The sequence below is a fragment of the Schistocerca cancellata genome, chromosome 11 (genome assembly GCF_023864275.1).
Source record: "Schistocerca cancellata isolate TAMUIC-IGC-003103 chromosome 11, iqSchCanc2.1, whole genome shotgun sequence".
NCBI lineage: Eukaryota > Metazoa > Arthropoda > Insecta > Orthoptera > Acrididae > Schistocerca > Schistocerca cancellata.
Window position 1 is genome coordinate 54,475,056 of NC_064636.1, and position 16,872 is coordinate 54,491,927.

Sequence of the window (16,872 nt, forward strand, 5' to 3'; positions counted from 1 at the left end):
TACTGCCAGCTAAATAAAAGATTCAAACTACAGAAGGCACTAACTACTGATAGGCATAGTTAGCAAATGAAAGATTTTAATAGAGAACAAACAATGTATTTACCTTAATAATCATAATATATATAGCAGTTCATAACATCCATTCTGTACTCAAAAATCCGCCATCTCTCTCCTCACATCCACCACTGCTGGCGGCTCACCTCCAACTGCCCAACGCTATGCGCTGTTAACATCCACCTGCCCAACAATACAATGGCAGACAACAATGCAAACTAGCACACGGAGCGCTACATAACGTTGCCAATAAGAAAACATAAACAGCCTACTTACACAGTGTCCCATTTCTCATGTTGCCAAGTGTAAATGCTGACCTAGTACAACTTTTACATGTAATAAAGCGGATCACTAGGCCCACATCTTTCCCACATTCATGTCCCACAGTACACATTCAGTGGCCATAACCACATCTTAGAGCTGACAGACAGATCTCTTCACATGTCAGGAGCCTAGTAACTGCCAGTCTCAACTTTCACAAGCAGCCACATTAATATTGATGATTGTGCTGGATAGAAACACCTAATTAGAAGTGCAGTGTATTGTTCTGTAATTAAGAGCTGACATTTATTTCATCCTGCCACATTGTGTGCCTTCCACAGTACAGAATAGTACAACTTTGGGTGTTGTGTAACTGGCTTTACTTCCTCAGTATATGACAACAATGTGCCAACAATTTCCTTAGCAAATTATTTTATTACCTCCAAACAGTACAGGGGGTATCTGATATAATTTTTAAGGCACATCTTACGAAATACACCAGACTCTAACAAGAAGTGTATGGGCCACAGTGAAGTTGTGTATGTAGGACATCCCATAAACAAGGTGCTGTAAGCACAGGGGCAGTAGGATCTAGCTGATCACTTGTAACCCACCTGATGCACACCCTGAAAGAAAACAAACGAATCAATATAACCAAATAGCTGCTGCAGGCATTCACAGAAGATGCTGGATCTTCCTTTCACAGTGACTCCTCTCTATTAAGCCGTAGCCCTGAATATGAGTTCTATTTTAGCTCACTCCATTCTACAGTACTGACATGGATGGTGTGTACTGGTTAACACAATTGTCAACATGGTGGATTAGATTAGATTAGCTTAGAAACAGGCATCTAATCTCTGCTCTCCCGCCTTGTTTGAAGTTCTCTATGGTGTTACTAATATTTTTAATGGCAGCTAAATTTACCACTGATTTAGCTCCATTCTGTCATGAATCATCACCCTTGTGGAATGCCACCTTCTCTGAATTGCCTTTGTTGCTATGTTCAAAACCTGATGTCTGTCCTGTTTATTTCTCTGTCCTCTTATAGCCCAGTCTGTGACACGCAAGCTACAAATGATTTGAAAAACATTTGATGATCAGTCTTACATTAAATACGTTTAAAGATGTGAGACAACTTCATTAATGCTCTTATAATTTCTGTGTGATTATTGCTTTAGTGATGTACTAGAACTGTTCTGTACAGTAATTCTCCTGTCAGTCCAGCAATACTATTGGCCCTTATATTTACCTTTACTTTGTGCATAATTTTGAACAGTTTGTTGTTTGGTATGCTAAGGTACACCTGTGGAGACTGTAAGAAATTTATGTTAACTGATAGACCATTTTTGGTGGCAGCATGTGTTCTATTACATTTGTATCCAATCACAATGCAGTACTGCCTGAAGTAAGCAACCTCCTGACTCCCATGTGAAAGCACTCACTCACCCATTGCCTCTATGCACAGCATGCTGGCCACTACAGGGAGCACCCCCACCTCCAGCTCTCAGTTCCACAGGGACCACAGCCAAACTCGTGTCACCACTGCGCTACCCACAGCTCCCAGCCATACTCCTCCGCCGGACGATGCCATCGTCTCTCGCATGAGGTGAGTTGCACTTGTGCTATTTCCACGCTCACAGTGCTACTTATTTTGGTGTTAAATACGTTACTGTAAAATTGAATTTCCTGTTTTTTTCCTCTTTATGAGGAAAAATCTTTTTTTATGTTTTTGAGTTATGATATGGTGACATTTAAAATTTTGAACAGGTGTGCATGAAGGAGATGTACATCCTTTTCTGGATTAACAGTGAGAACTATATTCAGTTCAAAGTCACATAAATGCAATTATATGGGAAGTGTGCCATAGAAACTGTATTATTTCCCAGAGATTCTTCAATGTAGTTTCTGCTCTCAGTCATGGCTGTGTGTCATAAAATTTAGTCCTCAAGGAAACTGTTGTGGAAGCAGGGTTTTGGTGCACTGCCATTCCAGGAAACCGAGATGTTGTGAGAATTACTAATTGGAGTTTCCCAGAAACACATGTTGAAGGAACATTAAGCAGAAAAAGAAGGCAAAAAGTGAATGTTAACATCTGAGTGAGCTTATGGCTTGCTAGGGGTGCGTTCCAATGTGATTTGATTTCTAGTCAAATGATTTTTTGAATCCCTAAATATTGAAATTTTCTGCCAAAATAGAAGTTGAACCTGGCTATCATGCTTAACACAAGCAGTCACTGTAACTATTACACTGTCTGAGTGTGTCTCCAATCCAGACTCCAACATTCATTGTCACTGATATTTCCACTTATGATATTCACACACTAGTATCAGAGCTTCTCGCATGACGTATATGGGAACAGCAAGTGTGGAACAGAGTTGATGGAGGACCATGACATACCTTAGTGCAAAGGGTATATAAAGAGTACCTACGAGAGAGCATTTGGAAATCGTGAATGGAAAACATCAGCCACAAATCACAATGGAAGTTGATCATTAGTTGAAAATTATGATTGAAGTAACCAGGTAAAACATGAAACCAATTGAAGTAACAGAAATGTGGCTTTATTCATAAACCGTTGAACAATAATGGAAATAATCATCTTGTGACTTCTAATGTGACAAGACAAAAGAATCATACAGAAGCCGCAACATAAGCCAGAAAAACTGATGTGACTGAGTGCAAATAAAGGAACATAATGAGGGTGAATTAGTGCTGCTCCATGCATATACAGGCATGAATCACAAGTAGATTCCATGGTGGAGACGTTGCCATGTGCATGTTTCCTCTAGGCAGCCTCTAGTGACTGGCCAGCACTGATGCAGTTAGTGGTCGATTTGTGTACACACTGCAACACTGTTCACTCAACACACTCACACACACTAGTAGAAGGACACAGCAATGTTAATATTCCCAATCTTCCCTCTCATTTAAACTATCTTCCTCTTCTTCAGTGTAACCTTTATCATCTATACAGGGTGTTACAAAAACGTACGGCCAAACTTTCAGGAAACATTCCTCACACACCAAGAAAGAAAATATGTTATGTGGACATGTGTCCAGAAACGCTTACTTTCCATGTTAGATCTCATTTTATTACTTCTCTTCAAATCACATTAATCATGGAATGGAAACACACAACAACAGAACGTACCAGCGTGACTTCAAACACTTTGTTACAGGAAATGTTCAAAATGTCCTCCGTTAGCGAGGATACGTGCATCCACCCTCCGTCGCATGGAATCCCTGATGCGCTGATGCAGCCCTGGAGAATGGCGTATTGTATCACAGCCGTCCACAATACGAGCACGAAGAGTCTCTACATTTGGTACCACGGTTGCGTAGACAAGAGCTTTCAAATGCCCCCATAAATGAAAGTCAAGAGGGTTGAGGTCAGGAGAGCGTGGAGGCTATGGAATTGGTCTGCCTCTACCAATCCATCGGTCACTGAATCTGTTGTTGAGAAGTGTATGAACACTTCGACTGAAATGTGCAGGAGCTCCATCGTGCATGAACCACATTTTGTGTCATACTTGTAAAGGCACATGTTCTAGCAGCACAGGTAGAGTATCCCGCATGAAATCGTGATAACGTGCTCCATTGAGAGTAGGTGGAAGAACATGGGGCCCAATCAAGACATCACCAGCAATGCCTGCCCAAACGTTCACAGAAAATCTGTGTTGATGACGTGATTGCACAATTGCGTGCGGATTCTCGTCAGTCCACACATGCTGATTGTGAAAGAGAATATTTTCACTGAAATGAAGATTGACACACTGTCGGATGAACCATTCGCAGAAGTGTACCCGTGGAGGCCAATCAGCTGCTGATAGTGCCTGCACACGCTGTGCATGGTATGGAAACAACTGGCTCTCCAGTAGCACTCTCCATACAGTGACGTGGTCAACGTTATCTTATACAGCGGCAACTTCTCTGACGCTGACATTAGGGTTGTCGTCAACTGCACGAAGAATTGCCTCGTCCATTGCAGGTGTCCTCGTCGTTCTAGGTCTTCCCCAGTCGCGAGTCATAGGCTGGAATGTTCCGTGCTACCTAAGCCGCCGATCAATTGCTTCGAACGTCTTCCTGTCGGGACACCTTTGTTCTGGAAATCTGTCTCGATACAAACGTATCACGCCACGGCTATTGCCCCGTGCTAATCCATACATCAAATGGGCATCTGCCAACTCCGCATTTGTAAACATTGCAAAGACTGCAAAACCACGTTCGTGATGAACACTAACCTGTTGATGCTACGTACTGATGTGCTTGATGCTAGTACTGTAGAGCAGTGTGTCGCATGTCAACACAAGCACCGAAGTCAACATTACCTTCCTTCAGTTGGGCCAACTGGCGGTGAATCGAGGGAGTACAGTACATAATGATGAAACTAAAATGAGCTCTAACATGGAAAATGTCCACATAACATGTCTTCTTTATTTGTGTGTGAGGAATGTTTCCTGAAAGTTTGGCCATACCTTTTTGTAACACCCTGTATACTTTATACCTCCCCCCTGATCTCATAAATTATATTCCCATTTATAATGATTAATTTTGTTTGAGAAGAAATACAACTTTACTGTTCATTAAAACTGAGCTCTTTGGCTGCCCTACAAAATCTTACTTTAGTTTTTTCTATTCAGTTCACCCCCAAAATAACTTTCTCTTTGGCATCAGCTGTCACAAAGTATCCCTGGATAAATGTTAGGTTATTGATTCTGACAGTAGAATCTACTTACTCACAACTTCGCTATAACTCCTCATTGCTACTTTAATCTAAATCCCCATCACAGACAACCTAAGAAAATCTGTTTGTGCTTTGTTCTACCCCTTAACTTTCATACACATCACAAATTGGAATTCCAATTCAATTAATTCCCTCACAACTTATCAATTTCCATATGAATGTCTGGACTGCCTTGTCTCTTACTATCGTCCTTACTTTCTTCATCATACAAAACATATTTCTCAATTTCCGTTAAGCTTGCATCTATTATTTCATCTTTATCTGTGTGTGTCTTTCTACTCTTAGTTGCATGGTACTCACAGCAGTATTAGTATGTTCTAAGTTTTCTGAATTGTTTCTTGCCTCTCCCCACCATTCTGGATGCAAACTTTCACATACGCTTTCCACTGCATTTATCATCGTACCATTTCTACTTTCATTATAACAGTGGTTCCAAGTTACTTTTAAAATTTCATTCCTTCTGCATTTATCAAACGCTTTTTTTATCTTCATAATAACTACCTGTAATCAATAGTATCAACTGGTAAAATCTTACTCTTACATTCCTCTCTTATCAGAGTTCTGGCCTAAGTAGGCATAATTATCATCACTGTTCTCATAACTACATCCCTCGAAAACACTCTCTCGAACTTCTACATATATTGTATATTGTACCATCTTAATCATTTATACAGATCTATTTCACTTCCTATTTTCTGCTCAACATCATTACAATGTCTTCACTATCCTCATTACTGATAATCACTAATCTCATAATAACCATTTAATACATTCCTTTCACTCTCTTCACTGTTAACATCTAATGCAATCCCCCCCCCCCCTGCCAGGTACATGATTGTAGCATCAACATTAGTTGCAAACTCTTCATCTATATCTGCTACAATATTAGACATTAACTTATGTAAGCCAAATCCATCCGAATCATTGTCATCGTTGTCCTCTCCCATCAAACTTTCATTACTGAATACACTGTAAAGATTCACTAGAGATCTTGCATTTGATTCTATGTTCACACTAAGAGTAAACTTTTTGTGATGTTCTTCATCCATATATCTATATTCATACCAAGTGGGCATTGATTTAAATCAATAGGAAAAGTTGAAAATCTGTGCTGGACTGAGATTCAAACCCAGTTCTAATGCTTACTAGGCAGACCCTCTGACCACTAAGCCATCCAGACACAGTTACTATCGCAACTGCTTGGACTACCCAGCATGCCTCCCATCAGGCACAAATTCTCAAAGTATCCACACATTACTAATGTAGTGTCCCTCTTGATTGGTAGTCCATGATGGATACATTGAGAATTTGTGTCTGAAGGGAGGTTTGCTAGGGTAGTCCGTGCAGTTGCAGAGATAACTGTGTCCAGATGGCTTAGTGGTCAGAGTATCTGCCTAAGTACGAGATCTCGGTTCAAATCCCTTTGCGTCTTAATTCATAAAGGCTGTTGGATCAAATTGGTGTCTGTTGTTTAAGACATGTATGAAAGAACTATATATATATATACTGTGACTTACCAAGAGAGAAAGAGCTGGTAGATAGACACAATAAAAAACACACAAACACACACACAAATTACAAGCTTTCACAACCCACGGTTGCTTCATCAGGAAAAAGGGAAGGAGAGGTAAAGACGAAAGGATGTGGGTTTTAAGGGAGGGGGTAAGGAGTCATTCAAATCCCGGGAGCGGAAAGACATACGTTAGGGGGAAAAAAGGACAGGTATACACTCGCACACACACATATATCCATCTGCACATATACAGACATATGTCTGCTTGTGTCTGAGCAGGTGAACGAACCGGAGGATATAAGCTGAACATGGACAAAAGCAAAACGAGGATAATAGAGTGTGTTCAAATTAAATCAGTTAATGCTGATGGAATTAGATCAGGAAATGAGACATTTAAAGTAGTAGATGATTTTTGCTATTTGGGAAGCAAAATAACTGATGACAGCTGAAGTAGAGGATGCAATCTGTTAACTCCAAGTATAGATTTAAGTATCAAGAGATCTTTTTTGAAAGTATTTGCATGGAGTTTACCCACGTATAGAAGTGAAACATGGACAGTGAACAGTTTAGACAAGAAGGGAATAGAAGCTTTCAAAATGTGGTGTTACAAAAGAATACTGAAGATTAAATGTGTACGTCACATAGATAATGAGGAGACACTGAACAGAATTGGGAGCAAAGAAATTTGTGGCATAACCTGACTAAGAGAAGGAATCGGTTGGTACAACACATTCTGAGAAATCAGACGATCACCAGTTTAGTACTAGAGGGAATTGTGGTGTAAAAATTGCAGAGGGAAACCAAGAGATGAATATAGTATACAGATTCAGAAATATACACTGAAGAGCCAAAGAAATTGAGACACCTCCGGAATATCTTGTAGGGCCCCTGCGAGCGTGCAGAAGTGATGCAGCATGATGTGGCATGGACTCGACTAATGTCTGAAGTAATTCTAGAGGGAACTGACACCATGAATCCTGCAGGACTTTCCATAATTCCGAAAAAGTACAAGGGAGTGGAGATATCTTCTGAACAACATGTTACAAGGCATCTGAGATATGCTGAATAATGTTCAGGTTTGGGGAGTTTGGTAGACAAGAGAAGAAACTCAGAAGAGTGTTCCTGGAGCCACTTTGCAGCAACTCTGAACGTTTGGGATATCGCATTGTCCTGCTGGAATTTGCCCAAGTCCATCAGAATGCACAACACGAATGGATGCAGATGATCAGACAGGATGTTTATGTACGTGTCACCTGTAAGAGTCATATCTAGACATATCATGGGCTCCATATAACTGCACACGCCCCACACCATTACAGAGCCTCTACCAGCTTGAACAGTCTGCTGTTGATGTGCAGGGTCTATGGATTCATGAGGTTGTCTCCGTACCCATACATGTCCATCTATTCAATAGAATTTGAAATGAGACTTGTCTGACCGATTAACATGTTTCCAATCATCAACAATCATCAACAGGCCCAGGTAAGGCGTAAGGCTTTGTGTTGTGCAGACATCAAGGGTACACGAGTGGGCCTTTGGTTCCAACAGCCCATGTTTTGTTGAATGGTTTGCACACTTGACACTTGCTGATGGCCCAGCATTGAAATCTGCAGCCAATATCAGAAGGGTTGCACTTCTGTCACATGGTTTTGCTATATACAATTGTACATTTGAGATAATTGGTCTCACAATCTACTGCAGAGCACACTTTTATCTAGTGGAAATTTGGAAATTTGTGGTAAGTTCTATGGGACCAAACTGCTGAGGTCATCGGTCCCTAAGCTTAGACATTATTTAATCTAAGTTAAACTAACTTATGCTAAGTACAAGACACACATCCATACCCAAGGGAAGATTCGAACCTCCGACGAGTGAACCGTAACAAGGCGCATCAGACAACATGGCTACCCCGCGTGGCTTATCTAGTGCTGTCCGGCTTTGTAACGAATGTACACTTGGAATGGGCACTGTCCCTTGGAGGTAAACAGGTGCTCATAAAAGGTAATTTAAGGCTCACAGATACAAGACAAAATACCTGCACCAATGAACATTTGAAACGCAGCCCCTATAGGTTCAGCTTTTGATCCAGAAACTGCTTTTCATTCTTCTCTTGTAACTTTATCATCAGACCAGAGGTGCACCAAAATACCACAAAATCATGAAAAGCTCATTTTGGCTCAAAAAATGGGTAAGCAATATCCATCTGATTGAAATTTGCTCAGAAGTTTCACATGTGCCTTGTGTAAACCAGCTATTATTAGTAGACCAAAGAATACCATGGTTCTACAGAGTCAATTTTAGCCAAGCATTCAAGATATGGGTATAGAATTTCACTCTGTTGTGCACAATCATTTGTATGCGCTATAGCAGATTCTGCATGTGACTGGTGATGAAAATTCTGAGACACTCTGCCCTTTGTATTTGTGGTCTAAGGTAACATGGAGTATGTGCAGTTTCGGTGGTACACTCTTGGAAGTCTGCTTGATCAACAGGTACTATGTCATAGGTCATCTGTCCACTACTAGATACAGGAGTAAGCAAACTAGTTTCGTGAGTACCATTATCATCATCTTCACACTTATTAACATCCAACTCATCTCCAATGTGTATATTTTCCTGTCGCATCTACAACAGCAACCTTTCATTTCCGTTTCCAAAAATTGTTTCATTATCTTTATCATGCTTATGTATATCTGCTAAAACCTGTTTGAGTCTATAGTCCCTTTCAAAGTGTATATCATAATCCATTATGAATCAAATATAACACCACACCTTACTTCAACAAAACACAGTTCTTAACTATGAATTTGTTCCAACCATGTATTAGTATGTATTTTCTATGAATTGGTTATAACAGTGGACATATAAATGTTGGTTGTGAAGATAAATTGTTACCAAGTTTTTATTTCCATAGTAAAGAAATATAATATTGGAAATAATATATTACATACCCAGAATATTTTCTGCCCCTATTGGAAAAATTTCAAATTGTACTATGAACAGTGATACACACATAAATGATTTGCCCACCTATAATAAAAAGTCCATAAAAAGCATATCAGGAGGATGTGAACCATATGTCCAAACTGTTTCTTTGTGGGTAAAAGAGTCTTGAAGTCTAGAAGGACCCCAGTCAACAAAGAAGGCTTAACTTACAGTTTCTTGATGATAGCAATTTGAGGTGTGTATCTGAAGCTGCAGTTATCTGTACCTGAACGGAAATCTCAGGTAGTCAGTACTGTCAGGCAATTCCTGTTTTGTTGCTCATATGAAAATAATGTTGCCAAAACTTTTGATTGCTTTAGAATTGTTATTTATGAGGGCTGATCAACAAAGACTGAGACTGTTGTTTTTTGACAGATGTTTGTTACTCTATTTCAATGTTGACATGATCTTTCTTGAAGTACTTCCCTCCTACTTGAATTCACTTTTTATAACATCTCTGCCAGTCCTGCAGGTATTCTTTCTCAGGTCCTTGAGAGTCATTTGACTTTTTATGAGCACTGCTTCAGAGTTTTCAAATCGAATGCCAGAAAGCTTTGCCTTTAGTGATGGGAAATGTGAGGCCACACACTGTTCTGATGAAGTCGCCCCCGACACTGAGAAAGCTCTAGTCACTTACTTGCTTCCTCAGTTTAGCCAATACTGACTTGCACTATGCTGCTGTAACCGTAGTATGAGGGGGAGTTTCATTCTGGGAACTCATTCCGCCACAGTCGAAACATGTGATCAACATCACTTTCCTGCAGATTGAACAACTCTGTCATTTTTGGTGTTGGAGAACAAGGCGATTTACACAATTTGCTATCTCATTTTTCTTTAGCATAATTATCATGCAGCCATGATTCTTCACTGGTGATATCCAATTACAGAAATGCACCTCCTCCATCAGCAAAGAGACACAGCACCTTACAGCTTCTCTCCATTTGCACAGCCTTTTGTTTGACAGCCAACAGATGTGACACACAATGGGCAAAGTACGGGTCATATGAAGATGGAGATGGTAATGCATAATTGTAAAAACACTGCCATATGAAACTCTCAACACTTCACTGAGGTTGTGTAATGTTCTCTGCCAATCCTCATGGACAGTCACACCAGCTGTGTTGACATTGACTTATGTCACAGCAGAAGCCAAAACAACAGGCCTGCCTTCCTCAGCATGGACAATTCGGCCCTCTTTGAATTCCTTTAACTACCTAAACATGGTTGCATGAGGCAGAACAGAGTCTAGTACTCACAGATAGCACAAAGGGCACTGTCAAACTTGACATCCCCATCTGATTGGTGGTTCACTATCATAATGTCACATGAGACACTGCAGATAGTTTTGGTATTTGACCCAAGCCACTGGCACAAAGTCTGGTGATCAAGAACTTAACACCACTACCTCTTCTTCCCTTGCTGTCCAAATACTAGCAGTGAAAAGTTTTTCCACAATCATGATTTGAACCAGCTTACCCCCAGGTTGAGGAATCACCACAAAAGAGTGCGTTAGAGACCTTGACCATGAGGGTGGGCACATGGAGGGGGTTTGATGATGATTTCAGCAACTATATAGTGGTATTCCATTATGGTGACTTCTTTCATTCATCCCCACTGACTGCAGCCAATGATGCACTGCACCTGCCAGACATCAGCAGCTCCTGTCAGTTAATCTACCACAGCTTTTCTCCAGCATCTGTACTAGTAACTTTTACTGCAGGTAGCTTTTTGACCTCAACCAGGAGCCATGCACTCTTAACTGTCTTTGTTCCCACTTCTACAAGGAAATGTCTCCCAGCAGTACTCACAACAACTCTGCCTGCACAATGACACGTGGTTTACCTTAGCCATCATGCCTCACTGGCGTTAGCTTTAATGGTAAAACTTGATATTGAGAGTCAGTTATCATAGTTACTCGAAGCCCGGCAAGTGGAAGGAATTTTACAATCACGCTGTTTGAGTCATGATCTTTTGGAAGGTTCACTACTAGAAAAATGTGACACCAGATACCTGACTCATCCCTCCAGTATTGGTGCTGGAGTACTAAGCGTGTGAAGTGATTATTAGTGCAGTGATGTGATAGTGAGTGCTGGAAGTACCAGTTGACCTATTTTACAATTCATGCACCTGGATGTTTTGGCACCCTTTCACCAACAAGTGTGCCCAAAGACAAATTCCTTTCTGACTGTGCTGGTTCCCTTCACTGCCAGACAAATTCATTCTTTAGTTTTAATTTTGTTTTGTATAGTAACCAAAATATCTCTCCTTTGTTTGTGTGAGTCGTGTGTAAGGAATGAACACTAGCGAGTGCATCTCTCATCTGTCCCTGACATACCAGGTCCCATGCATGAGCTCAAGTTAATATTTTTAGAAACTGTAAGATACTGAACATTGCCTCAGTGATATCTTATGCGGTCATTTAAATTAGTAATCGGTTCATGTATGTTGTAATAGCTAGATCCCTGGACTAAAGACAGGATTATTTTCATAAAAATCAACCCCAAGTTTCATTTCACTGGCTGTGACCTTTCCCTCTTTCCTCACAAACTACTCCCAATCCAGGGCCTGTCACTCCCATTCTAATTACCAGTGCCAACAACTCGACCATTACTACTTGTACGTACCTGGTCGCTCAACTTCTGCCTTCATCTTGAACTCCTGTGGAACTTCATAGTAGCAAAGATGTTGTGGACCCCATTCTGGGCACCGATTTTCTTGGCCATTGCTGTCTACTGGCCAACATAGTAAAGTGTTATTTAGTTGACAGCATCTTCGGCAGGTCCATCTGCTGCAGTGACCATTCTGTTATATGTTTCGCTGTGATGCACCTGGCATATTCAGACCCATATGCTGAGCTTCTTGCAAAATTGCACAGAATGAGTTTGAAGAGCAGCTCATCAACAGCATGCTCTGCCCTTCCAAAGCCATTTGGCCTGAGCTCCTCACCTCATCCCCTAGAAAAGCGGTTCCTGGTGCCTGTGTGGCAGTTATCATAAGCTCAACATCTGCACCATTCCACTCCTATGCAGCACCTTGGAAGCAACTACCTTCAGTAAGATAAACTGCGTCAAAAACTGCATCCAAGGCCCGGTCGCCTCAGAGGACATTGAATTAATAACCATAATTGTGCCTCTTGACCTGTTCAATAGCACAGTTGACATTCATCCTCTGCAGTACTGTACAAACTTGGCAGCGATTTTTAGACAACATCTTGTGCGGTGCACTAGATCCTTTTGTATACTTAGATGATATATTCATCTACCCCACGCCATCCGGTGTGGCCGAGCGGTTCTAGGCGCTTCAGTCTGGAACCGCGCAACTGCTATGGTCGCAGGTTCAAATCCTGCTTCGGGCATGGATGTGTGTGATGTCCTTAGGTTAGCTAGGTTTAAGTAGTTCTACGTTATAGAGGACTGATGACCTCTGATGTTAAGTCCCATAGTGCTCAGAGCCATTAGCCATCTACCCGAGAGACAGCAAGAACACTGTCAACAAGCTCATGAAGTTTTTCTCACCAACAGAAAGCAGTGGTAGTAGCCAACACAAAAAATGTGTTTTTGGGGCAAACGAGGTTGAATTTCTCATACAAGTAGTCTCAACTGCTGTTTCCCACCTCTCCCCAAGAAAGTACAGGCAGTAGCGAACTTCCCACAGCCTACCACTTACAAAGGAGTCTGGTGTTTAATCAGAATGGTCAGCTTTTTCTGACACCACCTCAAGGATGCCACCAGTACTAAAGAGCCTCTTACTAATGCACTTCATACTGATAAGAAGAAAAGTCATAAAGCAGTCTCTTGGACACAGGGCATGATCAAGAGCTTTGAAAAGACAAAATAGGACCTAACCAATGCCACAGTTTGTCCCACGCACCCTCCTCGTAATTATTGTAGATAAAAGGCAAAGTGTTATTCGAGTCATCCTCCAGTAACACATGGGCAACATCTGGAAGCTCTTCCAAGCTTTCTGATGCACAACGCTGGTGGGCTGCACACAGATAAAAGTTTCTTGCTGTCTATGAAACCATTTAGTATTTCCAACTCTCAGTTGAGGGTTGCATCTTTACAGTCTGTAATGATCACTGCTAACTCACCATCAGCTTTTGTAGGAAAGATTTAAATCAGGTCTCCCCCAACACTTTAGACTACAAGTGTACATTGAACAATTCCCTACAGAAATTTGGCTTGTCACCAGCGTCAATAATATTGTGGCAGATTGCCTTAGCCGTTCCTGCACCACCGCCGAGCCACTAAATTACAGTGCTCTAGCTATCACCCAAGAGGATTAGACGGACTTCAACGGGTCCCCTCAGGACTCATCAACGTCCATTTACTTCCTGTGCTCAGCTCTGAGTGTAAAATCTGATGGAATATGCTCAAAGATCTATCACAGCCCAAAAGGTCTATCAGCTCCCTTCCTTCCTGTACCTTTCCAAAAATTAGCATGTGACCATTCTCATGATCTCAGACTCCCTGGGGGCCATGCATCTGTAGCTCTGATGAAACAAAGCTTTGTCTGGCCAGGCATTAGTGCAAATGCAGCAACTGGGCAAGAGACACCAGTGGTGTCAGGTATCCAGAGTGTTCAGAAAGCCAATGTTAGTTTACAGGAAGAGGGCAGGTGGGAAAAGTTGACTTAGGGTCATTCTTACACCTGAAATATTTTGACTAACGAATCTCATGTGAAGCAATTACTTTCTCTATTTGGTGACATTGTGTCATAAAATTTGCAAATAACTTGGCTGAACTTTTCGCTGTCAGCTAAGAAAATGTTCTTTAACACATTCCGGTCGTTGCCCGTAGAAACTACGAGCGCGCATTTATTGCCGTAACAGTCAGCGCTCGGAGATTCTCCGAGCGCCGCCTTCTCGATTATTATTTCAGGTTGCGGCGCATTATATCCGTGCAGTGACATCTGGAGTTGAGTGTTTCGGTCTTGTAGTACATCGGACGACCGCTAGATGGTGTTCCTGCATCCTCTAAGCGCTATGTCACTCAAAAAAGGCGCCAAAACAATTCCCGCGCATTCACTCTTGCAGTGTGCTTATGTAGTTGTCTTTATCGCAAACGTTTGTCGTAAAATGGGGGACAGTTTGACTGAAGAGGAAATTCTGAGGCTGCTGGAAGAATCTGGATCTGAAATTGACGATGATGGATTTCAAACTGAAAATAGTTCTTCTGAAATAGATGGTAATTATAATGGTCAGTCATTGTGTTTACGAATCACAATTATAATCTCGGCAGTTTCACTGACTTATGTCATTTATTTCGAAGATAACAACGAGTGGTCCGAAAATGAAAATGAGCCATCAGACGTATTAGAAGAGTGTGAAGCTCCCATTCAAAAAGGCAGAAGCAGAATACAACAACAGCAGTCCCAAAACAACGTTGTTGAATGGGTAAATGACGATGTCCTACAACAATTACCGCTCTTTGAAGGCGTAAGTAATGTCTTGGCACCTTTGAGCGCCGAAAGCACTGAATTTGACTGTTGGAGCGTCTTTATTGACGCAAATGTCATCAAAATTATAAAGACAGAAACAAACCGCTACGCTGCAGCAACAATTTCCAAATTGCGGATGAAAAATAAAATAACTTCCAGGTCGCTTTGGGCCAATTGGTCTGCTGTGAAGCTACATGAGATGTATCAGTTTTTTGCTATAATTATTCACATGTGCCTTGTACACAAACCAAATATTACGGACTATTGGAGCAATGACCTAATGCTAGATTCCTCCTTACCTGCAAAAATCATGAAAAGATTTTACTTTATGCTTCACGTAAATAACAACGACAATTATGTACGAAGGGGTCAACCAAACCATGATCCTATACACAAAATCCGACCTTTTTTTGATAACTTTGTACTGAAAAGCAAGAACAGTTTTTCTCCTGGCGAGAATCTCACAGTTGATGAAGGTTTATGTCCATTCAGAGGGAGAATTCGATTTCGAGTATATATCAAGAACAAACCGAGCAGGTATGGTATAAAATTTTTCATTCTAAGTGATTCAGCAACAGGATATGTTTTGAACTGTGAAGTGTACACCGGTGCAGGTGAAAAAGACAACAGTGCAGATTCAGTGGTGCTGCGTTTGTGCAACAGTTATCTACGTAAGGGTCATACATTGTACATGGACCGCTTTTATACTTCTGTAAAATTATTTGAAAAGTTGTTTGATGAGGGCACATCTGCTGTTGGCACAGTAATGAGAAACAGAAGAGGCCTACCACAGGAATTCAAACAGAATAAACTAAGAAGAGGTGAAATCGTATTCAAGAGAAAAAATTCCGTGCTAGCACTTCACTGGAAAGATACTAGGGATGTGTTTGCCCTTTCTACCAAACATAGAATGACAAGTAGTGTTACTAAGACAAAATCCAAGGCTGGAATGGTAGAAAAACTGAAGCCTGATCTCATACTTGATTATAATAAAAATAAAACTGGTGTTGATCATGGAGATCAGCTGGTGACCTACTATTATTTTCAACGACGAACAATGAAATGGTGGAAAAAGGAATTTTTTAATGTATTTATGATGTGCGTGGTCAATTCTTACATTCTGTACAAGAAACTTCGGCCTGTCTCTCACAAACGAACCAGCTTGTTTACTTTTATGGTGAACCTGGGAAAACAAATACTGGAGAAATCCGGCGAAGTTTTCAACGAAAATGAAAAGCAGGGTTCAGCAGCAAACAGGCTAACAGCAAGGCATTTCCCCACTCACGTCCCATCGACAACAAGCAAGAAATATGCATCAAGATATTGCATTGTTTGCTCTGAGAAGGGCACACGGAGTACTGGCAAATGAGTGAGAAGGGAGACGAGATGGTGGTGTGAAGAATGTAATGTAGGATTGTGTCTACCTGACTGTTTCAAGCAATATCACACAAAGACAAATTTTACTCAATGAAAAGAGTTGTAAAAATTCAATGAAATAATTTTGTACATTTATTTTATAATAAATTCTGATTTCTTGCAATTTCAAACTTTTTTTCTACCTCTGAATCATCTAATTTTCAAAATATAAATGATATCTTACAAAAAACTTTAAACAAATGTTTAGATATAGGATGATAACACACACATCAGTTAAAAGGTTTTGCTTTCCTTCATTACCTTTTGGTCAGGAGCCATGTAAAAAAGGCGCAAAAGTCTACGACTTCTGAGGGATTGCAGTAGTATCTATGGCCCGACTGCAATGTGTTAAATACACACGATTACTTTCATGTTTTTCCTTTTAAATGTCAGTAGGGGCTCCTGCATATAGAGAGTTGGTTTTTCATGTGTTAGTTGTATGTTTCAATGTATTAAAGTT

The 16,872-nt window shown here is 40.8% G+C and overlaps 1 protein-coding gene across 1 annotated transcript in view; it reads left to right on the forward strand.

Moving 5' to 3' along the window:
- LOC126108902 (ankyrin-2-like) overlaps positions 1–16,872 on the forward strand; it is an 83,999-nt gene that overhangs the window by 66,246 nt on the left and 881 nt on the right. The window contains exon 3 of the mRNA XM_049914269.1: positions 1,781–1,921. Coding sequence (XP_049770226.1) covers positions 1,781–1,921 — 141 coding nt within the window. The remainder of the gene's footprint in view (positions 1–1,780; positions 1,922–16,872) is intronic.